General features: G+C 31.0%; 1 protein-coding gene and 1 long non-coding RNA gene across 3 annotated transcripts in view; one reads left to right on the top strand and one right to left on the bottom strand.

The window, feature by feature from the left end:
• The window catches only part of Ror (tyrosine-protein kinase transmembrane receptor Ror), a 313,177-nt gene that overhangs the window by 7,397 nt on the left and 292,804 nt on the right, over positions 1-12,976 (bottom strand). For both annotated transcript variants that reach the window (XM_083053431.1, XM_083053440.1), the window contains one exon: positions 321-396. In XM_083053431.1, coding sequence (XP_082909557.1) covers positions 321-396 — 76 coding nt within the window. The remainder of the gene's footprint in view (positions 1-320; positions 397-12,976) is intronic.
• LOC145944978 (uncharacterized) lies at positions 202-2,413 on the top strand. The gene is made up of 3 exons (XR_014426776.1): positions 202-413; positions 2,020-2,071; positions 2,198-2,413. It is a non-coding gene; the product is annotated as an uncharacterized LOC145944978 (long non-coding RNA).

The following is a 12,976-nucleotide window of genomic DNA, read 5'->3' on the forward strand; positions in this document are numbered from 1 at the left end:
ACTGGGCTAATACACATAATTTAACAATTACAATTAACGCAAATGCTTTTATAAAAGAGAAAAGAGATTTTATTTATAAAGATATATCTCGAGAATTACTCCTTTCTTAGCATTGCCATGATATCATTATTATATATATTTATTGGATTAAAAGTAATTTAAATGCTGATACATTCCATGAAAAAAGATACATATATTATTTCCAAGGAGGATAGTTTATTAATTCACATTATCACGTAAACACATTTAACATTTTATTGAGTCATGTGATAAAAGAAAGTTTCTAATTCTGATTTTAGATATTAAAATCAAGTATTTACCCGTCAATGAAACTTGGACCAGACATTCCTGTGGAAAATTTATCGGTGCCTGATGACTGTCCAGGATGCACAGCAGCTGCAAACAGAAATGTGGTAAGTGAACACAAAATTATATATACTCCACATAGAAAGGGGAAAGAAAGGAAAAAAAAAAAAAAAAAAATCGTGCCATATTTATCGATGATGTACAAAAATGTTTTATTAAACTCTGTTATATATTTATATACATATATAAACTATGTTTAACGGAACTATATTTAACCGAAACTCTTTTTTCTAAATAAATAAATTCGTGTGAAGAAGAAATAATAATGTACAATATATAAATACTTATTTACATATAAATACTATTGTACTAATAATGTACAATATACAAAACGCTATAAATGCATTATAACTATAACTTCATTATTTTTCTTAGATTTTTTTCTTCAAACAAAGAAAAATATAGAAATAAAGAAATTGTCAGGAAAATATTACTTTGTATCTAGGATATCTTATTTATTATTTTCTTCCGTGTGAATTTAATTTAAGAAATATCTAAAAAAATATAAAAGTATCGTTTCTTAGAAATAGGCGTCAGCTTTTTATTGATAAAAAAAAAGATATTTTCAAAAATATTTTTCAAGTGCAAATAAAATGCCGACTCAAAAAATTAATTCTATTGTAATTAATCCTTTTCTGTCAATGCTTTTAAAAGAGAACTTTGAAAATAATTCGATGTACTTAAAAGAGAATCTCAATATATCATACATTATTTTTGTGAAAAGTGTTGGAGAAATAATTAATATTGATTAATTTTTAAGTATGCTATATAATGTATTAAGAATATTTGTGTTCTTTATCCATCATTTTTGAATAATGTAATGATATTGAATTGTAAAATATTTCTTACGTATATTTTATGTGTGTACAAACATTATGCTATTTAATATTACGATAAGATTTTATTGCATATTTCATAATCGTTTATGCTCTGCAGAGCAACTTTTCTGTGTTGTCCATTTTTTCATGAATAGAAATACGAAACGCCGGCTAAAGATTTAAAGAGATCTTTCGGTCTTTCCCGCAGCGAGACTCAACAGTTCGGAGCGCACTAACACGCGTACAATTACGATCCGTCAAAAAGAAGACGCGACATCAAACGCCTCTGTTTGAAGAAAAGCAATTTCGCGAAGCAATCGTTTGGGCTTATTATAGGCGAAGCGATTTTCAGGGGGCGGCGGTCTCGTGTTCGCCTTCTCTATGTTACCAAGGATTTGCACAGTTCTTTATACTTTTTCTTTCCTGTACAGTACGGCACAAAGCAAATAATATCGGAAATCTGAATCTACCCCTCGAGAGCTCGCACGCGAGGGCTTCGACTTATTTCTTGTTCGACATGTGAATTCTTGTGAATCACTTTCGGCACGAGGGAAGGCCCGTGATATCCTTAGGAAGTTGCGTAAGAGGCTGCGATCGCACTTTTACGCGTTCTTTAATTTCGGGGGATCCTAAAGCCGTCTTGTTTTACCGAAAAAAACGATCATTTTTCTGCATCCTTTTCTTTTTATTGGTTAAATAAAATAATAAATGCTTTTCCATAATTAAAGTACATGTAGAAACAAAGCCGGAACCTATCGATTTTATGTTAAAAACAAAAGAAATTTAATGTTGATTGGACACTGTTTTATAATTTGTTAATATTTGTATTTTGCAGATCAACATGTGCACTACAACTTCGCTGCTGTACATATAACAACATAATATCGGTGAGTTTTAATTTTTGTTCTTTAATGAGCTAATTTTACAAAAAAATATTTTTTTTAAATATAACGATATATAATATAATTAATAATAATAATTAGATAATAATTAATAAATTTGATTTATTTCAGAGTGCCGAGCGAATAGTTTCCGTGTTATTTTCCGTCGAAATAATAATAAAATACGCGTTGCATGCAAGTAATCTGCGTCGGGAGTGCCGTACAAAGTACCGTGCGATTGTCATTCGTTGATTTTTATACGTGATTAATCGTGTTTTCGCGAGTGTCATGTGAGTGCCACGAGTAAAAGAGCAACAAAGGGGAGGCATCGGGCAACAGCGGAGCAACCATGAGGTGAGTAAATTTTAATTATTTAATATACTTGACAATTTTATGAAATTATTTATTTATTTTAATGGTCCGTTTTTTGTTATTGTGTAATATAATATGCATAATGTATTTTATATTTGATTTTAAAATATTAAATAAATTATTCACAATAATTAATATTTTTTTATATAAATTTTTTATTTAAATAGATACATATATGTATATATTTTTTGGAATTGCATTGTGTTCAAAATTTTTTAATTATTTTATTATTTATATACAAATTTTTGGTTTTTACTTATAATAGTTTAATCTTTAAGAAAAATTCTTTTCGTAAAAACATTTTTTGTGTAACATTTTCTTTGTAGTATTTATTTTAGTAAATAAAGATTGAATATGAAAAATAGTCAAGAAATTGAATAAAAAGTTTAATTAATATTTAACGTAATTATTATTTTTTAAAAATATTAATTATTTTAGACATTGATTTATAATTTGTTAATATTTGTATTTTGCAGATCAACATGTGCACTACAACTCTTCTACTGCGCGTCGTACCGGTGAGTCATAATTTATTCTTTAATGGGCTAATTTTACACAAAAAAAATATTATTTTAAAATTTAATTAGCAAATTAATGCATTAATCAGCTGACTTTTATAAAAAAATATTTATAGAGTTAATTTGCTAATTAAATTTTAAAATAATATTTGTTCTAGTAGCAATAAAATTTTCGATCGAGGATAATTAATCGTTCCCTCAAGTCATTCTTTTTCGTTACGGGGGTACGATTTCGTGCGATGATAAATTTGCGGGTGCATATGCAAGCGTTACGATTACGCGAACGCGAGGCACACACAATGAGAGTCGAAAGCGAACCTACCAAACTCGTATGCACAATGTTACGACGCGATGCAACGACTTGCGCGCGAGGCGACCCACGTATTATGTATCTCAAACAGGAAGTGGAAAAGATAAGGCGGCTCGTGATCATTAATAATCCCCGCCTACTCGCGGAACAGCTCGCATCCCTACGACCCTATGGCGGTGACACCGTTTTACAGGGCAGTTATACCGGATGTCTAGGAGCACTTAGCACTTATAATATAATGATAATAAAGCACTATACAATTTTGAAACAATTTTTTCGCTTGCTAAAAATGAAATTAAGATTTTAATTCATTTAGGGTCGATTGTTCCAACTTCTTGGTAAATTTTACCCGATAGGTAGCATATTTTCGTCTCTTTTCAGGTTAGTTCTAAGTCAGATAAGTTCTAAAAAAGAGACGAAGATATGCTACCTATCGGGTAAAACTTACCAAGAAGTTGGAACAACCGGCCCTTAGGCCCAGTTCTACCAACGTCGGTTAACTTTAACCTACGGTTGAATTATATCTTTGTCTCTTTTTAAGAACATATCTAAAAAGAGACAAAGATATAGTTTAACCGGAGGTTTAAGTTAACCGACGTTTGTAGAACTGGGCTTTAAACGTTTAAAAATATATAAAAAAGATAATTAATAACATTTTATTCTTTATTTACTTAATTCCAATGGATTTTAATATATTAATTAATATATATTTTATAGTGATTTTATGATTATTTAATAAAATATTTAATGTTGCTGACTTGAAAATTATAATAAAATATGACATTTGAGTTTTTGATAAAGAATATATCGTTTTATCATCATATAAATTTTCTAGAACACCTAATAGTATATATGCTCGTGTATTATTTATCGGGGTACGCTTGCACTCATATATACATGTGTAGGTGGATATCAAGAATTTATTCTATGTGTTATTACATTTCCGATTTAATTGGGTGCCTCGCGGCGGACAATGCCCTATTGCGTTTTATTGAGGAAGATAAATTTGTCGCAATTAGAATTCTCGCCATATTATAATAGCTGAATATGTTGTGTCACGCCTAGGTACATTTATAAATTGACCTTTACTACTAACGACAACTTATTGTCAATAATAACGTACAGCAATCATGAATGCAACTTGGACTAGCATTTACGAAAAAAAGAAAGCATTAGATAATGATTTATATTTTAATATATTATATTTAATATACATATAAAATATATATAAATTTTAATTCAATCTTTATCATTTTAAAATTACATTATCTTAAATTATGCAGTTAATATCTCAAAAGACGATAAATGTGATTCTAAGAAAGTTAATCTTTACACACACACTCTCTCATATATCTCGATTCTTCAATTAAGATTATGATTCACAGTGCGTATAAATCATATTTGTTAGAAACGCTTTCGTGGATAAACCGTGTACGCACTGATAGTTGCTCGCAGGACCGCACACGTACGTTCGCATGTTCGTATGCCGTAGTCAATAAGAGAGGTCATTGATCATTGGTCAAGCAAGATTAATGATGCTCGTGCACGTGCACTGCTCTCGTATGTAAGGCGTGTGCGTAGAAATCGGTAACTGGCAAGTGGACTGAAAGCGAATTTCAGCGGCCACTATAGACTTGCGAATCGCTGAGTAAGACATCGGTTGACTGTTACAGACTTATCAAATCTTATTCTCGCCATTTATCGTAAACTCAGTATATCTTCTATGCAAAATTTAAAAAAAAGTTAGAGAACAAACTTTAGAAGAGAACGAGTCTTTTTTATTATTAGTTTTTGGATATTTTTTAAATATCATTTTCAACGTTTAGAAACCTAAAAATTTTTTGCAATCAAATTTCAGGATTATAGGCAGACAAAAAAATGTTACTCTTTGATTTTGAATGAAGATTGAGTTTTATTAAATTATGATTGCCTTTAGTCACAAAAGTATCTATTTAATTTTAAAATTTGTAACATTTGTAATGCTGGCTTCTTTCTTTCACATTTTCATTAAAAAAAAATTTCAGATTCGTAGAAAAAATTGCAATTAAAATTTAATATAATATTGCTGAATTTAATAAATATAAAAATTATTAAATATTGAACAGAAATAGAATTTTCCTTAATAAAAAAAGCACTATAGAACGCAACTACAATATATAATCCCCATCTTGACAGAAATTTAGAAGTTTCAAGAACATAATTTAATTAAATAAGATAGCTAAAGATGACAATAAGATTTTAGTAGATGAAAATAAGAAATATCGCGATTAAAATCGATACGCTCCATTGGCGTGTACCGGAGAGGAAGTAGATACGATTGCATGCGTTTACCATGTCGCGGTTATGCAACGCTTATGCAAATGATAGCAAATCATGCAAGCTCTCGGAGGCACTCTTAAAAACGGTGACGGCGAGAGACATATTATGTACCTGGGGTAGAACGATGATGAAATAAGCCATTAAGTCACGAGGCTCGGCGTAACATTACGAGAAGCAACGTAATCTCGTCTAATGTCGTGCAATGAAATGTAATAGCGGCTGCAGTGTATCACCTTATTTCGCATGCGGTCAGATATTACGTTGCATCGGCGGAACCTTATGCGAGGGCAAATCATTCTTGTGACACTTTGTATCTTTTCGAAATGCTCGTTCGTTTTTATGTTTCCCGCATGGATTGCAGCGATCGGCAATATCTGACGATTCGAGTTGACGAAGAAAAATAGTATAGATTCGAAAAATAAATAAAGTTAGCTTAGTTCGCCACAATCATTTCGTATAGTTAGAAATACATAATTACATATAATAGATCCAACAGAAAAAAAGCAGAGAAATTTTTATTTCAAATTGAAATAAAAAATAATACTTAAATATTTCTACACAATATCATTTTTATAATTTTTTAATTAATATATAAATTCTAAAAATGTGTAGAATTTTTTTTCTTTACTTGGAGAATAAAATCTTACAGAAATGATTTTTAGCGTTACGGAAAACGATACACCAAATGGCAAAAAGCCAACTATTTCTAGTTATCCGTGTGTTATAAGTGCATACACTTTTAATTTTGCACACGAAGCGTCCTTGCGGGAGGTCGAGTTTACACGAGCAGCAATAGCAGCATCATTATTCAGGCTCTCTATCGCGTCCTTGTAAATTATCAGTGGAATGTTAGCGAGGCACGCCACACTCTAAGGGGTCACGTATGCGGCCCCCGGGCCCCTAGGGCCCGCGGTTGGGGGCGATCGATGACGTGCACGCATACAGTGAGAAGGAAAAAAGAAAGAGAAAGAGAGAGAGAGAACGTTTGTCTTTGATAATCAACGGATGTTCCATCTATCTTGGTCAAAAAGGTCAACACTTTTACGGTCGCGACACCCGCGATTGCTGGCCTCGACCAGTGCATTATTCATGAGACCGCCGTAGTAAGTGTTGTCCGAAATTCAATTCGGTAGCCCGCGAAGGATGTTGTACGTGATTTGCTTCCCGCTGAACAAACTGCGGGATCTCTGTCTCTTTTTTATCTTTCGTATCAAAGAATATATGGTATATATATATGTGACATGTCCCTTATCATTTATCAACTAAAATCTAAAGATCTAAAAATAAAAAGTTGATAAAATTATAATTTGGAAATATACATATATGGAATAATTCGTTATCTGGTTTCATTCTCATTTTCGACATATTCAATTATTTCGCATCTCTCTTTTCTCTCTCTCTCTCTCTCTCTCTCTCTCTATTATCTTATTCTTTTTTGCATCTAACAATAAGCTGTTTTTAATATTTATGTATGACTGATGACTGATTTTTACATAATTTGATTGACTTTGGTTATTGAATTTGTATATCATGTTTTGTCGCGATTTCTCAGTTCCAAGCACGAAATTTTCTCTTCGTTTGCTTTTTTTTCGTTTATCGACTTTCTATGTGCTTCTCGTGCATTGTCAGGCTTCTGTCTTGTCTTGTCGACGAGAAGAACCGAACCGCTTCGAGCAAGTTTCCAGCTAAGCGCGGAAGCTGATCGAACCGATGAAGTTATGATGCTGCTCTCTCGTCAACTTCGAGAAGTGATCGATAGACGTAACTTTGCGTTTCGACTGCATACGCTGAGAAATAAGCGTTTCACTGATAGTGAAAATGATGTCGGTCCGATTTTATCTTACAACGTTAACGAGTATTAGCATCAACCAATAATCTACCACAACAATAATGTTAAAATTCTTTTTCAAAATTTTATAAAAAAGTTCATATTAATATTTAATCAAAATTATTTCACTCATCATTCTGTTTTTTTAATTGCGATTATCGAGATTAATATTTTTAATTTAATTTAAAGAATTTTGCACACTGAAAAAAAGTACAGTCTCTAAATATCTACAAGCTGTAGAAATAAGTTACATTATGAGAAAAGAGATTTATATAATTTTAATTATATATATTATACTTATAACTCTCTCCTCTATCCCAACACACATATACTCTCTTTCTTTCTCAATAGAGATCCATATTTTTCTCCTTATATAGCTGTTTTATTACCTATATAAAAATAACAGTAATATTTTGAAGTTTTAATTGCATTAATAATTGCAAAAAATACTTCAAACTTTAAAAATCAGAATATTTCGAAGTATAAACTCTTTGAGTTGCTGTTTCTTTATCAATGCATTGCACATTGTTGAAATGCGTCCTACAATACATCCGTCTGAGACAATACTGATTTTGCCTCGATTTGATATAATTTCGCTAATGGATCCTAGTAACGAAGCGAGGTAACTTGGTGCGCAATGCTATTAACTGCGCTATTAAATAGCTTTTATCCGCGCGCGCGCGGGTATCGATAGTCCATTAATATTAATGCACCACCAGCGACTAATGAGCGGCGCCGATCGTTTAGCAGCGCCCGTGCGTTCGATAGCGGCTCTGCGTTATAAGCTACTTTCCTCCATTAAGATTTAACGCGTACCTCGCTACGCAGCGCGTCCATAACTACGAGAAAATTGTCCGTTTTCTCCTCATCTGCATACACTGCACGCAGATTGCGTTTCGCGCAGATACGCGCCTGAAACACATGGCGCAGCTTTAACCACTTCGCTCGGTTTTATTATAATTTCACCCGTGATTCCGCTAATGGGGATTAACCCCGACGAAGCGGACAGAGGAACGTAGAGTAATGTTAAGAGAAAACAACCGAGCGAGTTCCGCGATTCCGCACCCTGTAATCCGCCTTAATCTTTTTTTCTTCTTTAAACTATAACCGATCGCGAATATATTCTTTTTTCGTTGGTAATGTGCAAAGTTTCAAAGCTCTATTAGCTTTGTATCGTGAAAATTTTCTGAGTTATAATTTGAATCATTCAGTTTATTCGCAAGTTTTCAGCGGAGTAATAGAAAAGAGTTTTTACACTATTTGTTTCCAAAATTTTCATATAATTATATAATCCAGAACTAATAAATGAAAAAGATAAAAGTTTATATTTATTATTAAAAAATTGACAATCTAATTGTCACTTTTTATATATGTTATAATTATAATTTAAGATAAAACTACAGAATTTACAAACTATATACACATTAATCTATTAAATAAAACTTCCAAAATTTTTAAAATATTTAAAAGTGATTTGAACTTGTGAACAGATATATTCGACATAAGTTTCTTTTTTCTTGAACCCTTTCTCAAATAAAACTTGCTACTAAAATATTTAATACGCGTGCGTATTATTTTTCACGATGCGCATTCTCGGCTAGAATATTTCACATGAATGGAGTGGTTACCGTCTTGAGGAAGGAATGTTCTGATATTTTTCACCGATTCTCTAGCACGTGGATCCAGAGAAAATTGTTTCGCTCTGATATAAGACCGACGTTGTTGCGTCAGTGCCGGCCGGCGCTTACGATATAACCCGATAATATATGATTACGTTTAATCATGCACGCCGCGCCGCTCGAGCGGGATTTAAGCTTTGCTAGGATGAAGGCGAGAAAATTGCTAGATCCGAAATTATATCGCGCGTTGTACTCACTGTAGAGGTAAGCATTGCTGAACTATTTGCGCTTGTGGTTAACCATCTGCTTGATTACACTTTTAGTACTCAATCCCTTTCAGGTCTTTACATTATTATGCATTTGCATGTTTCAATAAAATGAGAATTTAGACTCATTGAGTTAAATATTTTTTGTACGTACAGCTTTTTTTGTAAAATAATAAAAATATTAGTTTTCTTATATTTAAAAAGTTAGGTTCTTTAATTTAGAAGACACACGCAAAAAAATTTCTAGATGTCGCAACAAAAATTATCGCTATTTTTTGTATCTGATAGAATATCGTTTGTCACAGATAGAATTATCGTTTGTCACAGATAGAATTTTTTAGTTCTGTCTCTGTCATTTAGATTGATTACGTGCAAAATATATACGATATTGCAATATGTGCTAATCATTTGTCTACCTCAGTTAATTTTTTGCACCTAAAAAATTTTTGCTACAATTGCAAAACCATTTTTTTGAGTGCAGACACACAGAAGATACAAATTTTTATTACTTATACAAAGTACCTACTATTTTGCCAAAGATATATGAATATGAATTTTCTAAATAACATTTATGCAAGTTTAAACAAAATTTTATAAACTTTGATAATAATTCCAAAAAACTCTTTTAAATATTTAAAATTTAACAAACTTTTAATGATTTCCTGATGTTTGTCTTAATAACAAAACGATTAATTTTGAACTCGATACAAAACTAGTTCTGTTCCTAGTAAATAGAATATTATTGTCAATCTATGTTATTTTTTATACGTTGTGAAAATCTCGCCATCAAGACGGTGCAACTTTTTTTAATTCTTCAATTTCGAATTTCTTCGAAATGTCGATAGCTAGTCGCAAATCGCGATTTGATGTCGAAATTGACTAGACGTCGATCAAACGATTTTACGGCATATATTTGAATTTGAATTCACGAGCGATTCTTTCATAGCAAACTCGACATGTCACAAAAAAACCGCAATGAGCTTTTATTTCCTTCCTGTTATTCTTTCCTCAAAATTATTATGCATTTTTTTTAATTAACTTTCGCGACGGTGAAATGAAATCGCCGAATCAAATCATATTCAATATTTCATTATTAAAATATTAAAGATAAATAATCCATATTAAAAACTACGATAATAACTACAATAATTTATATATATAGCGAATGTTAACGCGCGATTATTTTCTTATTAAAATTTGTCAATCTAAATGTTATATTGATCTATATATATAAATAACTTGTTCGACCAATGTCACTTTCGCGTTATTCAAATCTATGGTGAAGATTTGTAAGATAATACAGTACGAATGACGAGAGATAATATCAAATCTCCCTCAGGCATATAACACATCTCAGAGTGAATCAGATCGACTCCATAGATTTCGAGGAGAAATATCGTCAGTGCGACGTATATAATACCGGAGAAACTTTTTGAGACTCCTCTCACATACGCTTTCTGCGGGGCCATAGCGTGTTTGTGACCTTTCATCGATTCATCTGAAAGCTTGAAAGCTTTCATTTAATTCGATGTATTTCCGAATGCGGTGGTACAGACATGCCATTGTAGTATCATACACAATGACTATACCAATGGTACGAAATCAATTTTAACTCTTTTAGAATCAAATTCTTGTTACTGAAAAAAAATCTAAAAAAAGTTTTTCATAAATTATTTCTAGATTATAGAAATTTTTTCATTATAAAAAAAATGTTATTTTGCAATATAATAATAATACAATATGCTACACCACATAAAAAATTTTCAAATTAAGCGAAAAGTTAGATTAAAAAAAAAATTTGTAGATTTTATTTTTTTTATTTTTTCTTCGATTTTTTTCATATTTTCTAAATAAATCGCATATGGCATATTACATATTAATTATATTTACCTATATTATAACATTTAAAAATCGCATATAATAGCAGATAATAATTTAAACATATTCATAAGCTGGCACGAATAGATTACAAAAGTTTAAATATGTTTGCATATATATGTATGCAAAAAGATTAATAAAGATATATAAGAGATTCATTCTAGCTCGTCGATGCTCGCGTAACACGTATTTTCCATCGATCGTGGGCGTTGGCTCGTTAATCGAAAGCGTTCCTAGAGATCACTGTAATAATGCCGCCGACCCTTTTTGGTATTATACGAAAACGTCGAAAGCGTTTCGCAGAGATTATCTATTTTATCGCTTTGCACGAAATTTACTGCGGCTTCGACACACTCGTCGATTATCATAAGTCCATTAAAATCGGAAATTTACCGTACGGTATATATTCTCTAGATTCTCTATGTGACAGTTTAATAACGTTACTGTGAAAATATTAGTGGAATCAGCTCGGGGGATAGATACACACATATATATGAAATCATTATAAATATAAAAAAAATATTTTTTTATAATTATTTACAGTAGTTTTAAACTTGTGTAAAATTAAAAATTTTTTATAGTTTCAACAATTAACTTTAAAATTTGTAATGTATTTATTTGATGAAAAACGTATTCTTAAACAGAGTGTGAATTTAAAAATATTAATAATTAGAAGAAAGAGAAAGAGAAAAAAATTATAAAAATTTATGTTTTTACATAAAAAAGTTTATAAAACATCGAATATATAAATCTGTTATTAATTAGGCTGTTATTTTAATATGTAAAAATAAAAGATATATTTTAGATTTTAGATTATTAATAATCGAGAGACGATAGAATTCAACGTTATTAGTAATAAACGATTTTTGTCATGTTATAAATCAGGGTTTAGTCATAGAATAAACGATTAGTCGATTCTGTCATGAGTTTACACGACAGCCGTGTAATGAGGTATATTCGAATTGAATGTATGTAATTGCCTCATCAACGGAGGTCCCGTTCGCGGAGCGGAAACACGCCATCGCGATTTTGTCACGGGTTTAACGGGAATATGTTGCGGGATCAAATATGTACAGAGTGTTTGCGCGATTTTCAATCGAATTGTATTCGTGCGGTCCATGCAAATATCGACGAACGCGCAATTTTATCTCGCTTCTATTCCGCGAGACAAAGAGAAAAAAAAAAAATAAAAAAAGAAAGAGGCTTGTTCAGATTCGCTTCTGGAACAAATAATCGCCCGAAATTGATTTCTACCTTTCAGATGATCGTAAATCGATAGACAAGAGTAATAGAGCGTGTGAAGTAGAAATCCATGTAAAAACAAAGTCTTAAACTCTGCTGTTAAAGCGTTAGAACTTTTCACGAACGCAATCGCGTATTAAAGAATTATAATTGTTCCACATTTTGTGCTTGCAAGTGTAAATATATAGAAGAAGCGCGATTTAAAATATATTGATAGTTTCTCATTAAATAAAATATTTTTCATAAGAATAATTAATATATTTTATATGTTACATTGCAAAAAATTAATTAACTTGTCTAAGAACATATTATAAATGTAAGCGGGTTTCATAATAAATTTTTATTGATTTTATAATTTATACTTTTTTGAACGATTGTGTGCTATAGCGACATTATTCGCAGGTTATTATTAAGCACATTAATTTAGAGTCTAGTTCTAATATAAAATAATATATCAAAAACATGTTAATTTTTTCCAAAGAAACTATTACTTAATCATTACGTAATTTAATCTAAGTATAAATATATATTCGAGAGAGAATAATTTTTAATGTAACGC

This window comes from Prenolepis imparis, unplaced genomic scaffold, assembly GCF_030444845.1.
Source record: "Prenolepis imparis isolate NDT839.2.m4 unplaced genomic scaffold, iyPreImpa1.0 SCAF_1, whole genome shotgun sequence".
NCBI lineage: Eukaryota > Metazoa > Arthropoda > Insecta > Hymenoptera > Formicidae > Prenolepis > Prenolepis imparis.